This window comes from Macrotis lagotis, chromosome 2 (assembly GCF_037893015.1).
Source record: "Macrotis lagotis isolate mMagLag1 chromosome 2, bilby.v1.9.chrom.fasta, whole genome shotgun sequence".
Taxonomy (NCBI): domain Eukaryota; kingdom Metazoa; phylum Chordata; class Mammalia; order Peramelemorphia; family Peramelidae; genus Macrotis; species Macrotis lagotis.
Window position 1 is genome coordinate 249,663,044 of NC_133659.1, and position 19,546 is coordinate 249,682,589.

A 19,546-nucleotide genomic window follows, 5' to 3' on the forward strand; every position below is an offset into this window, starting at 1 on the left:
TTTTAAGGGTGAATTAAATGTTTGACCAAATTTAGCAGGCTATTTTTAATTTGATCATTTTGATTGATCTGTTAATGATGCTATAAATATTCAAATGACTCTTGGCAGAAAAAAAGATTCTCCATCCCTATTTTCTATCGGGAGACCCAAAATTTTTGGGAATACAAGCATAACAAGCAGTAGTATGGGCAGCTTTTCTCCATGCACATGTGGATATTCACCTCTCAGAGGAGAAATTTTGCTTTCATAAGTCAATTTTCAAGACAACCCAAGAAATTATATAATTTTAAAGTCTATAGAAATTTCATGTATTACCTAGATATAAAAAGTAGTCAAATGGCTCATGAGAAGAAGAGCATTTCACAGCAATAGTTTATAAGTTAGAGACATTTAATTTGTTGACTGAGAGGTCTTCATGAAATATCACAAATATAACTGCAACCTCCCAAAAAACTGCAACAGTCAGATAATAGAATTTAGATTTTCCTGTTAGATTGCAATAAAATAAAAAAATGACTTTTTACATACTTTTTGAAACAATATTTTTCAGAGATTTTAAAATATGTTTTTATTGAGGGGTTGTTAACATATGAGTCACAGTGGGTAGGTACAAGAAGAATGATAGAAAAATGAAAAAAAAGACATAGTTCCTATTCTAAACATGCTTGGTCTAGTACAGGAGAATAAGAAAGTTAAATCGATAACTTAGAAGCTTGGTGGTTTGTAGTAGACTGATGTCCCTAGAGTCAGAAAGGCCTGAGTTCAAATGTATCTTCAGACATTTTACTATCTGTGTGAGCTCAATCTGTTTGACTCACTTTCCTCTTCTGTAAATTGGGTATAATAATAGTACCTGCCTCCCAAGGTGGTTATGAGGATCAAATAAGATCATTGAAAAGTGCTTAATATAGTGTCTAGCACAAACTAAGCACTATTTAAATATTATTATGTTGATGATGTTGAAGATAATGATTCTATAAGACAATCTGCAATAAATAAGTTACAAAATGCTACAGAAATTGAGGAATTGATTATTTCTAATTGAAGGAATCAGCTTTTGCAAGAGGTAGAATTTGAGCTTAGGTCTTAATATATAGTGGCAGATAGGATTCCAGGCACCATGCATGGTGTCAGCAAAATTGTAGGTATAAGGAAGTTCAAGTTATGTTTGAGGGGGTGGCTAAGTGGTGTAGTGAATAGAGCACCGGCCCTGGAGTCAGGAGTACCTGAGTTCAAATCCGGCCTCAGACACTTAATTACCTGGCTGTGTGGTAAGCCACTTAACCCCATTTGCCTTGCAAAAAAAACCTTAAAAAAAAGATATGTTCAGGAATAATGATTGTTTCCCTTGGCCTATGTACATGCATTAGAAGATTAACTTGACAATGAGGGTTGTGCTCCTAAATGCCAAGTTAAGGAATTTTTATTTGACTTGGTAAGCTTTTGAGTAGGACTAACATAATTAGAGCTGGTCTTGGGAGATCAATTCAGGAATAATCAGAGCAATAAGTATAAAGGCTGTGCACAAGGGTAGTTGGATTGAGTATTCTGGAAGGGATGAATTTGACATATTTCAAACCTAACATTGAGAGGATTTGGTGACTGATAAAAGCAACAGAGCTATGAGAGATAAGAGTGAAAGGTGACACTAAGCTTTTGTATAATAGGAATGTTATTAACAGGGATGGGGGGGGTCAGACTTATTTTGAGGGACATTTGGTTTTGAAGGTCATTAAGGTCATTGAATTCAAACCATTAGGAGGATATTGAAAATGGAATGAGAGTTTAAAGGAACAGTTTGAGATAGAGGACTTATTACAGTGTTGATAGTTGATGCCTTGGAAAAGAGTGAGATCATTAAAGCAGAGAATAGAGAAGGGGAAAGGCAAAAAGAAACTCAGAACTGAACTTTAGGAAATGACTGGAGGAAGAGACAAAGGAGAAAAAGAAAGTGGTCCAATAGAAAAGGATGATTAATGTCAGGGAAGTTTCCTCATGAATGAGTTTTGGCAGTAATTAAATATGGCAGAAAGGATAAAGACTTGGAAAAGACCATTAGATTTGAAAACTGAAGGAAATCCTTGATGATCCTCCAGATAATAGCCTACCGATAAGTTGAAGATATGTCATCAACTCTTCCCCAAAAAAAATATGATCTGGGATTTCATCTGGGATTTCTAAGTTATTCTCATTTGTAAGCTAATTTTCTATTCAGATAGTTGATTCTAGATAAGAACTCAAATTCTTGGTTATCTTTTGATACCTATAGTATGGTAATTTATGAAAATACCAACAAGAAAGATTGTTATTAAATTCACAAAGCTAATTAACACTGATTGAATTTCTTCCACAATTCTAAATTAAGTAAATCTTTTTGTTTTGTTCTTGGACTAGCTGAAACTGAAAAGGAAACTACTGAGGATGCAGCTGTGGCTGGCCTATCTTCCCTAGGAAAGGATGCAGAGTGTACCAGTCCTTTCCAGATATCTCCACCTTCTCCAGACTCCAAAAAGAAATCCAGGGGTATCATGAAATTATTTGGAAAGTAAGTGAAAGAGGGAAATTTAGGACTCCTCATGAACTGCACAGGACTCAGATTTTTTTTTCTTTCAAATAGCCAAGAGAATATCTTAACATATTGTAGAGATGCAATAAATATCTACTTGTTTGACTAAGAAAAGTTTGGACAGGTGAAGATACTATTTTTAAGGTTACTTTGAGGCATATGGAAAAGAATAAAGTAGCTTAGAACTCAAGCTATCTACTCTCATGTGCAGCCAAATTTCTAAATGGTTTTAAAAAAACCCCACAGGATAGAGATTATTTATATTTATAAAAAAAACGTGGATATAAGTTATTTTAAAATGTTGCTTTTGAAAATTGTAATCTGCAAAGCCTTCAGACATCTTACATGGTTGTAACTGTCAATCATTTAGACTTAAGAGGAGCCAATCTACTACTTTTAATCCAGATGATCTGTCTGAGCCTGAGTTCAAAAGAGGAGGAACAAGAGCAACTGCTGGACCCCGTTTAGGTTGGTCTAGAGACCTAGGACAATCCAACAGGTAAGGAAAAGAAAATGAGCTGGTAGAAATAATGCTTTCCAGTCTTATTTATGAGCAGGAAGGTGATTGCAGTGGATTGAGTGTTGAGTCAGGAAAACTTGTTCACAATCATTTTTAACCTCTGTTTGCATTGTTTTCCTCAATTGTAAAATAAGTCTAATGATAGCATCTACTCGCAGATTTGTTTTGATGATTAAATAAAATAATAATTGTAAAGGACTTAGTATAGTTCTTGGCCTATAATAAATGATATATAATGTTAGAAGTGATAATGATGATGGTGGTGGTGGTGATGGTGGTGATGGTGCTGGTGATAGTGATGATGATGATGATGATGATGATGATGATGATGATGATGATGATGATGATGATGATGATGATGATTACAATGTTGTCTTCAACATTCTAGGACACTGTCCTAGACACTGTCTTAAGAAGACACTGTCATTAAAGTAGTTGGTGAAATGTTCATTTTTATATGCATCATTTTTCACCTATTTCTCTTTGAAACAACTCAAGATATTGTGAGTTAGTCCAGGAACTCAAGCTGCCATAATCAGTGGCCCAAGTATTGGAATGTCTCATGATACAGCACCTTAGCTACTGAAACCTGTGAAAGAAAGCAGGAGGATTGAAAGCCTTTTAGGATTTTTTACATTGCTCAATAAAGTAATTCTGTGTCTTTTGAATATTATAAGGCTTATTCTTGTATCAAGTTTCAAGGCTCTTTCTTGGGCTACTTAACTTAAGGCTTATACCTTGCATCAAGGTTTAGGGCTCTTTCTTGGGAAGAGTGGAATTGGCAAATGCCTGATCCAAAATATGAAAACAAAATTTTTTAACAATAGTAATGGACTAGTAATTTCTGTATTCTTTGCCTCATGTACTCTTTGCCATGGTTTATTTTGGGGGATCATTTTGTGCTATAAAGGTCCTCTAGAATTTAAGGAATGAAAATGTACCATGGAAGGAAGGCTATTTCTAAACTTCTTTTGAAATAGGAATTCTATTTGTACATTTACATAGATTAAGCAAGAAATAAAATATTCTTCCTTAATGTTTCTTTAATTGCATATTACTTTCTTCAAATTTAATTCTTTTTCATTGATTAGTTTCTGGACAAAAACATAACTGCTAAAGTTATCACTATTGGATTTAGGTGAATTTCAGACTTCTGAGAAATTTGTTTCTCTTGCTAAAATTCAAATAAAGAAATGGGAAAGAGTAAGAAAGTTCCACCTGTTTGCTTGATTGGTTTTTTTTTTTTGCAAGGCAATGGGGTTAAGTGGCTTGCCCAAGGCCACACAGCTAGGTAATGATGAAGTGCCTGAGGCTGGATTTGAACTCAAGTACTCCTGACTCCAGGGCCAGTGCTCTATTCACTTTGGCCACCTAGTCGCCCCCCTCCCCTGCTTTTTTTTTAAAAAGATTTTATTGGGGGCCAGCTAGGTGGTATAGTGAATAGAGCACCGGCCTTGTAGTCAGGAGTACCTGGGTTCAAATTTGACCTCAGACAGTAATTATGTAGCCGTGTGGCCTTGGGCAAGCCACTTAGCCCCATTGCCTTGAAAAATCTAAAAAAAAAAAAAGATTTTATTTATTTTGAATTTTACAATTTTTCCCCTAATCTTGCTTCTCTCCCCCCACCCCTCACAGAAGGTAATCTGTTAGTCTTTACATTGTTTCCATGGTATGCATTGATTTAAGTTGGATGTGATTTCTCAATCATATCCTTAAGGAAGAAACAAAGTATAAGAGATAGCAAAATTACATAAGATGGTTTTTTTAAATTAAAGTTAATCATCTTTGGTCTTTGTTCAAAGTCCACAATTCTTTCTCTGAATACAGATGGTATTCTCCATCACAGATACCCCATTATTGTGCCTGATTGTTGCACTGATGGAATGAGCAAATCCATTAAGGTTGACCATCACGCCCCATGTTGCTGTTAGGTTGTACAGTGTTCTGCTTCTGCTTATCTCCCTCAGCATCAGTTTATGCAAATCCTTCCAGGTTTCCCTCAATTCCCCTCCCTCCTGGTTTCTAATAGAACTATAGTGTTCCATCACATACATATACCACAGTTTGCTAAGCCATTCCCCTATTGAAAAACATTCACTTAATTTCAAATTCTTTGCCACCACAAACAAGGCTGCTATGAATATTTTTGTACCACTATGATTGCTTTTTTAAACAATTTCTTTGGCTGAACCTATGTTGCTTCAGATTTAAATGAATATTTCTGCCCAGAACACAACTTCTAATTTTACTGATCCATTTCCTTCCCAAAAAAAGGAATCACATTTTGTTCTTTGCTTGGTTACATTAGGGGAATGATTCAAAGGATGCCAAGTCATTAGCAAAAGGTTTTGTTCACTATGAAAATATAAATTCAAAACTTTTAAATTTACATTATTTTCATTTTCTTATTAGTGAATTGGATATGCCATTTGCCAAATGGACAAAAGAACAGGTTTGCAACTGGCTCCTGGACCAAGGATTAGGTTCATACTTGAATTCAGGCAAACACTGGATTGCATCTGGGCAAACTCTCTTGCAGGCTTCTCAGCAGGATCTAGAAAAGGTAAAGATTTTTTGCTTATTTTTATTTTGCTTTCCTAAATTTTTCTTTGATTTAAATTGTGTGTGTGTGAGAGAGAGAAAGTGAAAGTATGTGTGTTAAGTCTGTGTGTCATATCCATCTCATGTCATAGTACTAAGTCTATATGATGTCATAGGGATCATTTAGACCAGTGTGGAAATGTGAAATAATGACATGACCATCATAGTCCAGGTTCATAATTGTAGTCTATTTCCTCATCCGCACCCCCGTCATCCTGCCTTTCCTATGATCATCTCTAAACTCCACCTCATGATGGCTTTAGATTTCAGGCTTCATTCAACTCCTTCCTGTACCATGGGGGTGAGCCTGCATTCCAGAAGGCCCTGCCAGTCAAATGCAAACTTTGGCAGATCTGGAACTGGAAACTGAACTGGAAACATTTTTGCTAAATGCTCAAATAACTTAAACTATGAATGTTGTGTGTCTATGATTATTGCATAAAGAGCATCCTTCCTAGTGATTTTCATAAATGCCCATGATGAAAAAGTTGACCTAAATTATTAGTTGCTTAATTTTTATGATTTGCAAAATTCCCAGTATCATCTACATAGAGAAGTTGTAAATCTGCATAGTTGAAGAGAGTACCCTTACACAATGAAATCACATATTAGAAGTGTTAATATTTTGAATAAAAATAATGAGGAAAATTCACATAGATGCAATAGGTCCTGCTTTGTGAAAATGTAAACATCTAAAATGAACATCTACAAATGAACATCTTTTTTTTTTGGTGCTTTTTTTTTTTTGCAAGGCAGTGGGGTTAAGTGGCTTGCCCAAGGCCACACATTTAGGTAATTATTAAGTGTCTAAGACTAGATTTGAACTCAGGTACTCCTGACATCAGGGCCAGTGCACCACCTACCCACCCCTACAAATGAACATCTAAAGAACTCTAATCCTAGTGGGTGTGTTTTTACAAAATGTCTTTCTAAGGGTTGTTCTAGTCAGTCTAATCAGTCTACAATTCTAATCAGCAAGACTGAGTTCCTTTTCTGATTCTATGTAGGCCTATGAAAACTAAATGAATTTTCACTCTTCAGCAAAAACATCCAATTCTTGCTGCTAGAACTATGAAGTAAATTTGTTTGTTCTTCTATCTTTGCATTTATCCTTTATTCTTCTAGGAACTAGGAATTAAGCATTCACTTCATCGAAAGAAGCTCCAGCTAGCTCTACAAGCTCTGGGATCTGAAGAGGAAACTAATCATGGAAAACTGGATTTCAACTGGGTTACCAGTAAGATTTTATGATTCTCATAAAAAGTTTCTGCTAACTTTGTTTATTGAGTTGCAGAAAGTAAACCTTGTTATACAAATCCATAATAAATACCATGTAATTGGTTTGTTTGTTTTAGGGTGGTTGGATGACATTGGTCTTCCTCAGTATAAAACTCAGTTTGATGAAGGAAGAGTTGATGGTCGAATGCTACACTATATGACTGTTGTAAGTAATTTTTCCTCTTGCCGCTGACAAAGCCTATTTTTTTATCCTTATGTTGCCATTTGTGATAAGACTCTAGCATTCCTGCAATGCTCAGTCTCCTGTATTCATATTTTGTGGCTTGTCTGTGTTTCCACTTTCCATTTGCTTTTTAGAAATCTGAGTTGATTGATGAGTTTTCTTCACTCCCACGTGGGTCTTTTTAGGCACTATCTTTTTTCTTTTCTTAGGACTGTTCATATGTATGTCTTCAGAATTTTGTTCTTGAAAGTGGTGCATTTCTCTTGATCCCTGTAGAATTCTCCTTATAAAATTTTAGGTTGAAGAATTTTCTCACTAAAAATTTTTAATGTATAATATTACTTTACTAATCTTTTCTTCCCATCTGTTGGTCAGAAGAGCTCTATTCCATCAAGTCTCAATGATATCTAAGGATAATACCCTTCCTTGCCTTACATCCTTTTGACAGTATTTAGTAAAATTAGTTATAATGTCTTGTCACATATAACTAAGTTTTTAACTAATAACATGCTAAATGTATTTTTGTATCCTTATATCAAAATAATAATTTTCAAGAAAATTAATCTAGTTAAACCTAAAATTTCCTTTGCTGCAACCATAGGAATTGAAAATAAAAGTTATCCATGTTTCATGTCCTCTCCATTTTTTCTTTTAAAATATAACAACCCTTAGACAGTTCAAAAAGTTTATTTTCCTCTCCTTTTTATCATATCTGTTATATGCTTAGTATACATATTATATGACTAGCAGGATTTTTTTTTCCTTTTCACATTCTGCAAGTGTTTTGGGCTGGGTCTAATGCTTAGCCTTGCCTTCAAAATTACCTTTCCTGAAATAAATTCTTTGTCTACATTTTAGAACTCTACCTAATCATCATCATCATCATCATCATCATCATCATCATCATCATCATCATCATAGCTTGCATTTTGCATTTGCACACAGCTTTAAGATTTGCAAAGTGTTGATATTGGTGAATTGAGAGGTGACAAATTGGCAAAAGTTTAGGGAATTTACACAGTAGCAATAGCAAGTTAATAGGTATTGGAAACTTCTTTTCTCCACCAGCTAAGAAATTCCTCTGATTAGGAGATCTGATCTTCACCTGCATAGCCTTTTCCTGGAGAGAGGATAGTGTGGTTGCCTTCAGTGGCTTAATAGATGCTTTGTCAAATGATTATTGGTACTTAGAGAGTGGAAGTATAGCCTTGGACTCTAAACTAATTTGGAGGACTTCATTTTGTGAGACTCTGATAAAGAGGAAAATTTGACTTTAAAGTCTGTTTTTTTTTCTGGTAAAGGAAAGATTCTTATAATAATCCAACATATGTATTAAGTATTTCTTCCCTTTTTCCCCCCATCCAAGGATGATTTGTTGTCTTTGAAAGTTGTTAGTGTGCTCCATCATCTTAGTATCAAAAGAGCCATCCAGGTGCTAAGGATAAATAACTTTGAACCCAATTGTCTACGGAGGCGACCATCAGATGAGGTAACACTTGCTATTAAGGCTGACAACACATAACCAAAGTCTACTTGTCTTCTCCAGGTATCTGAATGCCTATGCTGTAAAAACAAAAAAAACTATAAAAAATTCAATAAATCTGTCCTTGCAAAACTTATAATGAAAAAAATCCCAGTTTTCTCATTTTTCTCAACTGTGTGTGTGTGTGTGTGTGTGTGTGTGTGTGTGTGTGCGCGCACACACACACACACACACACACATATTGGATTTGAAGTTAACAGAACTAGGCTAGAATTTCAACCATGGTGCTTAATAACACAAATGACTTAATTTTTCTGGGTCTCAGTTTCTTCAGCCATAAAATGAAGAGATTGGTAGTCTTTGATAGGCCTTTCAACTCTAAATCTAAATTCTTTCATTACTCTTCTCCATGATGATACTTTTAGAACCGAAGAGACCTTGAAGATTACCTTAAACAAACCCACTCTTATTTTACAGATGAGGAAATGCTTTTAGAATGCTGAAATATGGAGTCAGGTGACATAGGAAATACTAGGCAATTTCTTTTTCAATAAAAAAATAGATTTAATATTAATGGTAATGTTTTACTATAATATTATGCATAGACATATACACACATAAGTGAAATACTGTGAAATAAAGATATGAGAAAAAATATAATTTTTAGTAAAGGGAATTTAATTATCTGTGTCTTTAAAAGGCTTTAAAATCTTTATTCTAAATAAAAGTGCTTTTGCACCCCAAAGATGATGTATATCTGGAAGTTGGGATCTGATTTTCTAGATTGGGTGGGGATTATTGACAAAATAGGAAGAGTTAATTAAGTCAGGAACCTGTACTTCAACAACTAAAAAATGTCAATGGTTGTTTGTTCCCATAGAATAATATCACTCCCTTAGAAGTGTCTCAATGGACCAATCATCGAGTGATGGAATGGCTACGTTCTGTGGATTTAGCAGAGTATGCACCAAACTTGAGAGGGAGTGGTGTTCATGGTGGACTCATGGTAAAGCTCTGTTTCAATTTAAAATGTTTTTGATGTATTTGATGATCACAGGCATCAAATATTTAAAAAGTTACATAGCACATACTTATTTCCTGTGGTTTGATCAATGATATGCTATCCCACTGTTAGCATGAATTCTCAGATATTTAAAATCACTTAGTCAATGCCACTACTCTTTTTTTTAAGGATTTTTGCAAGGCAATGGGGTTAAGTGGCTTGCCTAAGGCCACACAGCTAGGTAATTATTAAGCATCTGAGGCTGGATTTGAACTCAGGTACTCCTGACTCCAGGGCCAGTGATCTATCCACTGCGCCACCTAGCTGCCCCAGTGCCACTACTCTTAAAGAGAAATACAACTACTCATCTCAGACAGATTTAATTTTTAGATATCATCAGGGAAGAATCATAGAATCTTAAGAGTCTAGTCCAATTTGCCATATACTGAAGGGATTCATGCCCCCTATATCAGACCTGACAAGTATCATTTGAGTAAAGACCTTTAAAGAGAGGGAATCCACTCCACCCCACCCTTCTCCTTGTATAAGCTGAATTTGTCCCAATATCAGAGATTGGGCTGACTTTTAGACTCCTGGAATGCCCCAGCTGCTTCTGCCCTCTACCATTATCTTCTTGGGGGATTAGGAGGTCAAGGAAGGATGTTTTGGTTAGAGAAATCACAAAGTGAGTATAACAGTGTTCTTTCCAGAAAAAAAATGATTGCTTTGATTTGAGTGTAGGTCCCAGAGCTTATAATTTTTTTTATAATTTTATAAATTTTAATGAGTAATAATCTTTTATTCTAAAGATACTCTTGCTTATAGCTTGTTTATATAATTGTGAATATTGTTTAAATCTGTTTTCTTTTCCTGTCCTTTATAGATTGAAATAATACCTAACCATCATTCTTAATGTAATAATCTTTACCATATTTGAAAACTTTTCTGCTGATTGTATATGTGTGGACAGATGTGTTGCACCTTGAACATTGGCTTTAAGTATCATTAACAAAAAATTGTTTACAGGTTCTGGAACCCCGTTTTAATGTTGAAACAATGGCTCAGTTGTTAAACATCCCACCAAATAAAACACTGTTGAGACGACATTTAGCCACTCATTTCAACTTATTAATTGGTGTTGAAGCTCAACGTCAGAAACGTGAGGCAATGGAGTCACCAGATTATGTCCTTCTTACAGCTACTGCCAAAGTGAAAGTAAGTTTAGGTTGCCATCATGAAGTGAATGTAAGCATACAAGATTCAACATGAACTCCCATCAGGGCATTGGAGAAAAGGAAGCAATGCATGTGTATTAGAGGGAGGAAGAATAAAAACTATATAGGGTAAAAAGTTATATTAGAAATGTCTGCCACCTTCTAGAGATTCTTTTTTTTTTAATTTTTAAAATTTTTTTTCTTTTTGCTAGGCAAATGGGGTTAAGTGGCTTGCCCAAGGCCACCCAGCTAGGTAATTATTAAGTGTCTGAGGCCAGATTTGAACTCAGGTACTCCTGACTCCATGGCCAGTGCTCTATCCACTGTGCCACCTAGCCACCCTGAGATTATTTTTTTAAATTTATTTTTATTAAAGATATTATTTGAGTTTTACAATTTTCCCCCCAATCTTACTTCCCTTCCCACCCCTCCACGGAAAGCAATCTGTCAATCTTTACTTTGTTTCTATGTTGTACATTGATCCAAATTGAGTGTGATGAGAGAGAAATCATGTCCTTAAGGAAGAGACAAGAAGTCTAAGAGGTAACACACTGAGATTCTTAAATGATAGCAGATTCATGTCCAGTTTAAGTTATTTTTGTCTCTTATTTTCCAAACCAGGTATTTTAATAAACAAGTTTAATAAAATTAAATAGAGATAAAAGGTCTAATGACAATCCCTTTCTGGTTCTTTATCCTCTTTCTGGTTCTTTATCCTCACTACCCAAAGAAAAGAAAAGAAATATCAGATGTTTATCTTTCCTATATCCATCTCAGAGTCATTATGAGATTTAAGCCAAAGCTTATTTTTCAATTTTGGGTGTATGGAGTTAGGACCTTCAATCATTTCTTTTATCTGTAAATGGCTCCTAATTAAATAATGAATGTATCTGGTTTCAAGAGCCCTTACATGATTTTACTGAATTAAAAATTTTACATTTTTATTTTAAGCCAAAGAAACTCACTTTTAGCAATTTTGGGAATCTAAGAAAAAAGAAACAAGAAGATATGGAGGAATATATATGCCCAATGGAATTGGGACAAGCATCAAGAAATGCAGCCAAGAAAGGATATGGTCCTGGTTTGGACATGTGTTTATATGATGATGACGATTTGGACAGACTAGAACAGGTAAATGAAATGGTAAATTGTTGTTCGGATACAAACTGGCATATGAATTTTAAGATAAGAAATTGTAATAATATTTGTTTTGATTAGAGCTTATTAATAATATTTCTAGTATCATAATCATAGATCATAATAATATATTATTAACAGATACTATGTCCTAGTCACATTTGATATTTGTCAAAGTTATTCTCTCCATGTAATTAACTTGGTAAATTGAGATGGCAGCTACTTGATGGTAGATTGAGCATTGGGCCTGGAGTTAGGAAGACCTGAGTTCACATCATGCTAAAGACACTTAACTGCCCATGTGTCCTTAGGCAAGTCATTTAATCTGTTTACTTCAGTTCAACTGGAAATAATGATAGGATAATATCTAATAATAGGGAAATAATAGAGTGGTTGTGAGGATCAAAGAGACATTTGTAAATTGATTAACATACTGGCAAAATAATGAAAGGAATCAAATAAATACTACCATCTTCATCATCATTATCACAAATGACTAGATGTTAAGGAAAACCAGAGATATTCATAGTATATCCACATCCTTTTTAGATTAAAATAAATTTCCATGCTGACTCAGCAAAAAAAATAATCTTTTGATGCTTTTATCAATTACAGTAGAATAGTGAGTTCAGCAGTCCATCATTCTATTCTTCTTGACTTATACATTTCATATTAATCTTTTATTATAAAGATATTCTTCCATGTAGTCAATTTTTATCATTATGGATACAGTTTAAATCTTTTCCCTCTTCCTGATCAATCTATACATAATTAGACTGTTGATAATTGTTACATTTGTCTAAAATCCAAATACTTCTGGATGATTTGTTTCATGCAGATGGAAGATTCAGAAGGAACAGTAAGGCAAATTGGGGCATTTTCAGAAGGCATCAACAATTTAACAGTAAGTATCTAGCCTTTTGGATATCCTGAACTCAGTAAATCTAAGATTATATAATTCTTGAACTTTTGATTTGCAATATATATATATATATATATATATATATGACTTTTCCTTCCTTGTTTTCCAGCACATGTTAAAAGAAGATGACATGTTTAAAGACTTTGCCACATGTTCTCCTAGTGCTAGTATTACAGATGAAGATTCTAATGTGTGACAGTGACAGTTGGGTCCCCATTAGGAGTCCTCTTTTCTGTTCTGCTTCAGAAACACATTCAGGAGATATGCTGGAGTATGATTGTTCATTCTTTTGTGCTCACTTCTACTTGTTTAGAAGCAATTTTTTTCAAGGGGGTTGGGCAGGTGCCTATTCTGAAGTTGCCATAAACAATGAAACACTGTTGAGTGGTAGTGTAATAGTTTTTACTCTATTTAATGTATAATTCTGTGACATATTTAAAGTATTGCTTTATAAATGATGCTACTATATTGTTTTCACATGAATAGAAGACTTTGGAAGAAAATGAACTGTTAAGTATTCTGTACCATTTACTGTGGACTTTTTAGACAAAAATTAAGAGATCACTGATAAATTTCTCCACATCAATATATAGAATTCCTTAACTATTAAATGTTTTCACCTGAATGTCACAGTTATGTCCTTACATGCCTTTTTACTATTACTATCTTATTTTTGTACATTTTTCTAAAGCATGTATACACATTTAAAAATATTAAATCATAGCAAACAGAACTTTTATTTTATGACATAGGAAGATAATGAAAAGAGTGTTGTTTTTAAACTAGTGTTGATTACCATTTGCATATGTACCAGCTGGTTCCTGGAAGATTAGACTTTTTGAACTTGGGACTTTCTTACCTTACCAAATGCTGACAGTGTTGAACATTGTGACAAAATTAGTGACAAGTTAAGTTAGTAAATCTGAAATCCCAAGAATTATTTTTCTACCATGGGTTAGTTACTGTTTAAGATTTTTGACTTCAAATCCTGGATTCTTTTACCTAAGATCTTTAGGGCTATTTTTTATTCTGTAACTAGAAATTTTTTTTATTTTTAAAATTCCAAAGGGTTTATTTAGAAAGAATTTCAAAATTAAAAAAAACAACTTTATAATATTGAACTCCCTGTTTTCTTTCTGGAAACATATTACCACATCCAATCCCAACCAGTAGGTTACCTAGTATATTTTAATTGTGATCCCACAGCTGCCAATGATTGGAACTTTTAAAATAGATAAATTCTCAGAAGTTTTATGCCAAAATAAAGGTCCATCCAATTAATTTAGCATTCTTATACTGGACAAGTAGTTTGTGATGCCAATTTTGTGATGTTAAATGGAGCATAAGTTGTTCTATAGAACAGTGGTCCTGTTATTTGGAAACAGAAAACTACAAATAAAACTGCTGCCTACCACTATATTGTTTAAAGATTTTGGGAAAATTTTGAACTAGAATAATGAGTACACATTTACTCCTTTATTCAGTAAGACAATTTGGATAATAGAATGTTAATGCTCAAGAATGCTAACGTAGTTCATAAATACTATTAAGAAACATAAATTGTAAATTTTATTTAAATATCAGAGACATAAATTTCCCATTTGTCACCAGGAAGAATTCTTCCTGGATCTTGTAGATTATTTAACAACCATGGATTGATTAGGATATTATTATTATGCAACCTTTAACCCTATCACTCATTATATTATAATGGCATCATAAACTGTTAGTAATGTTCTGTGTTCATATTTTAATATAAATACAAATGATCATGCATTTTGCTTATTAGAAAATTCCTTATCAAATTCCTGTTATGGTCCTAAATATCTGGAGAATAATATAAATGCCAAATTAACTTCATTTAATACAGTCCAGCTAACAGATTTTATGACACTTTTGTTTTAAAATTATAAAAGTGTGCACTCCTGGATATTTCTACATAAAAAGCAAATAAAAAAGTGAATTGGAAATTTCCATCTATTCCAATTCTTAGTATCTCTTTTTTTTTTTTGAATAATCTACAAGGGCTATATTATGGCATCAGTAGAGACACCAAAGAATAGAAATATGATTCTCTGACTTGGGACATTTTATACTTGTAACAAAAAGAATGTAGGCACCTAGGCTGATGATGGTGGTCATGGTGCAAGAAGGTAGAAATATGAAAAATAAACTCATTGACATCACCTGCAACTTCTAGGAAGCAAAAAGATACTATAAAAGAAAGAATATAAAAGGAATTAAGGTATTAATTTGAAATTAACTAAAAATTTGAAACTATTAAGGAAGCAAATATTGAGAGTGTCAAGTAGAAAAAAAAGCAAAGTGTGGAATTCTTGGGAAGACTGGATGCTTTGTGTGGATGTTAGTCACCAAGCCTTGTTAAGCCAGTCTGAATCAGTCTAAACAGAACACACCCAGGACCAACCAGGAAGCATAATTTGCTTATCAACCTCTGCCAGGCTATATTAAAGTTAGTTATTTTAAGACTGGAAAACAGAGATGGCCATGTACAATAGCAGGTGCAACCTAACAACAATTTGCAAAACTTATTTTGTGAAAAAGAATCTATCCTGATGGAATCTCATTCAGGAGATTTTGAAGTCATGTAGCTTGCCAAGAAGATGGACAGAAATCATCCCAAGAAGTGACTCCAAAGGACAAGCTTGATCTCAGTGTTACAAGTGATGTCACGCTGTGATCTATGCTGCTCAGAAACTGAAGGACTATCTTGGATTTGAAGATCCTCAAAATAAATTGTTCCCAGATTCCAATACACTGAATGAAATCTTTTTAATTAATTAATTTTATTAGCTTTTTTCATGAAAATAGAATACTACAAACAAAAATGACCAAGAATCAGGCTTTGTTGTTTGGAGTTGATTGGATCTAGAGCTTCTGGAGATCTCAAAAGGAAATCCTACTTCAGCTGGCTGTACAGACCTTAAAGATATCCACAGCCCTCCACATGGAACATATGGAATCGAATCCTTGAGACTTGCACAGCAAGGAAGAGGTATTAGGAGAGGAAATCAGTTTGAGAAGATGGAAGAATTGTATAATTTGATAGGTGAGGACTGTCTGGGTATATTTATTATTTTTGGTGTTCCAGGAAAACCTAAAGACATAAAGAGTTTTCATGGACAGTATCAAAAATGAGGAAATTCGGGGTGGCTAGGTGGAGCAGTGGATAAAGCACCGGTCCTAGAGTCAGGAGTACCTGGGTTTAAATCCAGTCTCAGACACTTAATAATTACCTAGCTGTGTGGCCTTGGGCAAGCCACTTAACCCCATTTGCCTTGCAAAAACCTAAAAGAAAAAATGAGGAAATTCAAAACTGCCTGTTGGGAGAGAAGGCTGTAAAACATTTTATCTTAAACACAAAGAACTAACTACCAAATAATGTTAGAAAACTGCCTGTGTAAAAGTGATAGATTTAATAATATGGACAAGGTTTATATTAATTTTCTCTAACTTTTAGCTAGGTAAGTCAAGCAAATACAAATCCATGTGTCAAAGCAAAGGATTGTATTCTTTCAAGCATAAGAACATTATTTAATGTGACAACATTATTTAATACATTTATCACATTAAATGGGCTTAGAACAACATTGTATAAACTGATAGATTTACTTGTTTTGGTGGCTGAAATTAACTTAGCCATGCTCCAAATGATTGTACTTGTGTGATCATGAAAAAGAAAAAATCCATGAAGAACTCTTCAGGAAAAAAAAACCAACCCATATAATTCCATGTTCCTTTTGTTCATTTGCTGAAGAAGCCAATAAAATAACCTTGAAAGCTTGCTTTGCAATGAAAAGTGTCTTTTATTTGAAATGAGATAAGATTTGCATTTACCCAAACTATCGTGTGTGTGTGTGTGTGTGTGTGTGTGTGTGTGTGTGTGTGTGTGTGTGTGCATGTCTTACTATAGGGAGATAGGGTGAAGTAGGAAGGTGGAGCAGGTTTGAACTTAAGAAAAAATATACAAACCAATGTAAAACTTGGATTCTCACACAAAACTGGGCAAAGACTTACCCTCTTCCCCCCATATCCCACGATCTATAGAATGGACTTGGGGGGAAGGAGGATTAAAACTCTTTTTGCCTGGGTCTGTTTTGCAAACTTGATCATTTAATTTCATAATGATTACTATAATACTCATAAAATCAAATTTAGAGGCAAAAGGAACCTTAGAGGTTACTGAGACCAACCTCCTCATTTTACAAATGAAAATGAGGTCCGGAGAGATTCATTTACTTGTCAAAGTTCACAGAAGTAATAAACAACAGAAATGGAACTTGACCTCAAGTTCTGGGCTCTTTCCAGTGAACTATGGTATGCAAAATGATGTGAATTTTTAAAATCTCCTTAATTTGTATGGCAAACACTCTACTTTAAAGCAGGACAACTTTAATACTGATAGAGAATTAAATGTGAACTCCCTGATTCACTCTATGGTGATTTGAACAAATAGCCTACAAGACCTCAGATCTTTTTGCCTCTTTAAAAAAAATCTTGAATTGTATTTATTCTGAATATTATTTTTTGTATATAATTCTTCATACACTCAAAAAAGGGTAATTGTTTATAAATATATTTAATGAAGCACTATAATAACCTGAATATATCCTTTCTTGAATATCCCCATCTGTAAGTTCACAATTTTAAGTAATTTCATGTGTCCATCCAAAGTAACTTTAAGTGACTAGTTATTAGATGTGATAAATAGCTTGATTTTTACCTAGCTGTGTGGCCTTGGGCAAGCCACTTAACCCCATTTGCTTTGCAAAAAAAAAAAATAGCTTGATTTTCTTGTAAAGTTATGTTGCATTTTTTTTAACCAGTTGCTTAATTCAGTGACAAATTATATCTCTAAGTTGTTGGTCCCATAATTGAGCTATATCAATATATAACGTCAAAATTTAATTATAGTTCTTGAGAGGTAAGATGACTTGACCAAGGTCACATTTCATTTCAAAATTATAAGTATAATGTAAAATCATTGTCATTTTTATCCTTTAAAATGAACCAGTTAAGTAGTTAATCACTAAAGAACCTGCTCATGTGATAGGTGCTCTGCTGGACATTAAGGGTGAAAATACAAAAATGCAACATTCCTAGCATTTAACAAGTTTGCATTTCATTGTAGGGAAAAAACAGTAGAATGTATAATGGATTTGGAATGATCCAAATTGCAGTTCTGCTACTGTGTGTGTGCACAGTAGATGATTTCTCCTCTGCAGGCCTCAGTTTTCCCATCTGTAAAATGGAATTGGAATAGAAGTTTCCAAAGTCCCTCTTGCACCAAATCTATGATTCTGTATATAATATATAACTAAACACAGTACAGAATCTATAAAATATGAATACAAATATAGGTAGAGGGAACTCATAGTAATCTGCAATCAGAAAAGCCTTTTTTTTTCCTTTTTAGGTTTTTGCAAGGCAAATGGGGTTAAGTGGCTTGCCCAAGGCCACACAGCTAGGTAATTATTAAGTATCTAAGACCAGATTTGAACCTGGGTACTCCTGACTCCAAGGCAGGTGCTTTATCCACTAAGCCACCTAGCTGCCCCTGGGAAAGCTTTCTTGAATGGAGCTTTGAAAGGAAATGAGAGCTCCAAAAGATGTGCATACAAATTGCAAAGGCCTCCAGAGGACAGACAAAATGTTGTGTGTGGGTTTAGCAAGGAGACCTATTTGATTGGAGCATCAAATGGGTGAGGGGTGGGAAGAGGGAGGACTGATGGTTCACCAGCCAGTGGATGAAGACTTTTAAAGCCCTGCAATAGGGAACTACTGGAATAACATGACCACTATGCTTTTAGAACATCAAAGCAGAGTATCTACTGATGAATGAGAGGTTCATTTATTGCTGGGAATCAAGAATCTTTCATGTTTGGAGGCATCTGAGCCAGGCTCAGATGTGGGGGAGGGCAGGAAATCAGTGAACTGAGCTAGAGTAATAAATTGACAAGAATGTTCTTTTATATGTGATCTTAGCAATAAGGAGATCTTAAGTGTTCGTTATGGAATGTCCTCATCTCTGGAAAGCCAAAGGTCAAGAAGCTGTTGATCCCTTCCCAGTACTGGGTTTCACTTCAACCTAGGTCTTTTTGGTTTGTTTCCCAGCCTTGATTTTGTTCAGACTATAGTAGGATGGTATGACCAAGCTTCCAGCCATAATGTCTGGAAGTTCAAGATAGAGATGGGGCAATGTTTTTCTGAGTGCAGTAGTGGCAAGATACCTAAGCCAGGAATTTCTCATCATGTAACCAGTTAGTGGTAGAATCAGGTTCAAAGTCAGTATCTATTGACTCCGCTAGTACAATGTTCTTTCCATTATATTATACTGTTTTTAGAAATGTAGAATACTAAAAGTGGAAATGAACTTTAGTATTTAATTCAATTCCTTAGTCTCTAGATAAATTCAGAAAGATTAGTTATGTCTTCTACAAACTCAGGCACTTAACTGTATACTGTTGTCACTGTAAGTGTATGTATTTGAAAATATAGCTATTATTTTTGTCCTCTGGCAATATTATAAAATTGATTTTATTTTTTTATATATATTGGGAGAAGCAGTATTGCAGGGAATAGAGAATTTGCCTTGGAGTACCTGGGCTCAAGTCTCA

The 19,546-nt window shown here is 34.3% G+C and overlaps 2 protein-coding genes across 7 annotated transcripts in view; both read left to right on the forward strand.

The window, feature by feature from the left end:
• Nucleotides 1-14,925, forward strand: part of PPFIBP1 (PPFIA binding protein 1) — a 199,314-nt gene extending 184,389 nt beyond the window's left edge. For all 6 annotated transcript variants that reach the window (XM_074225693.1, XM_074225688.1, XM_074225691.1 and 3 more), the window contains 11 exons: nucleotides 2,395-2,545; nucleotides 2,937-3,065; nucleotides 5,499-5,649; nucleotides 6,813-6,924; nucleotides 7,043-7,131; nucleotides 8,516-8,638; nucleotides 9,513-9,638; nucleotides 10,662-10,850; nucleotides 11,801-11,980; nucleotides 12,825-12,890; nucleotides 13,018-14,925. In XM_074225693.1, the coding sequence (XP_074081794.1) occupies nucleotides 2,395-2,545; nucleotides 2,937-3,065; nucleotides 5,499-5,649; nucleotides 6,813-6,924; nucleotides 7,043-7,131; nucleotides 8,516-8,638; nucleotides 9,513-9,638; nucleotides 10,662-10,850; nucleotides 11,801-11,980; nucleotides 12,825-12,890; nucleotides 13,018-13,104 (1,403 nt within the window). In that variant the 3' untranslated portion in view covers nucleotides 13,105-14,925. The remainder of the gene's footprint in view (nucleotides 1-2,394; nucleotides 2,546-2,936; nucleotides 3,066-5,498; nucleotides 5,650-6,812; nucleotides 6,925-7,042; nucleotides 7,132-8,515; nucleotides 8,639-9,512; nucleotides 9,639-10,661; nucleotides 10,851-11,800; nucleotides 11,981-12,824; nucleotides 12,891-13,017) is intronic.
• A 114-nt stretch (nucleotides 14,926-15,039) lies between these two features.
• REP15 (RAB15 effector protein) lies at nucleotides 15,040-16,226 on the forward strand. Its single transcript, XM_074221023.1, is given in 5 exon segments — nucleotides 15,040-15,061; nucleotides 15,521-15,598; nucleotides 15,601-15,701; nucleotides 15,703-15,931; nucleotides 15,934-16,226. Coding segments are annotated over 5 exon segments (564 nt in total). The 3' UTR covers nucleotides 16,068-16,226.
• The last annotated feature ends 3,320 nt before the right edge of the window (nucleotides 16,227-19,546 follow it).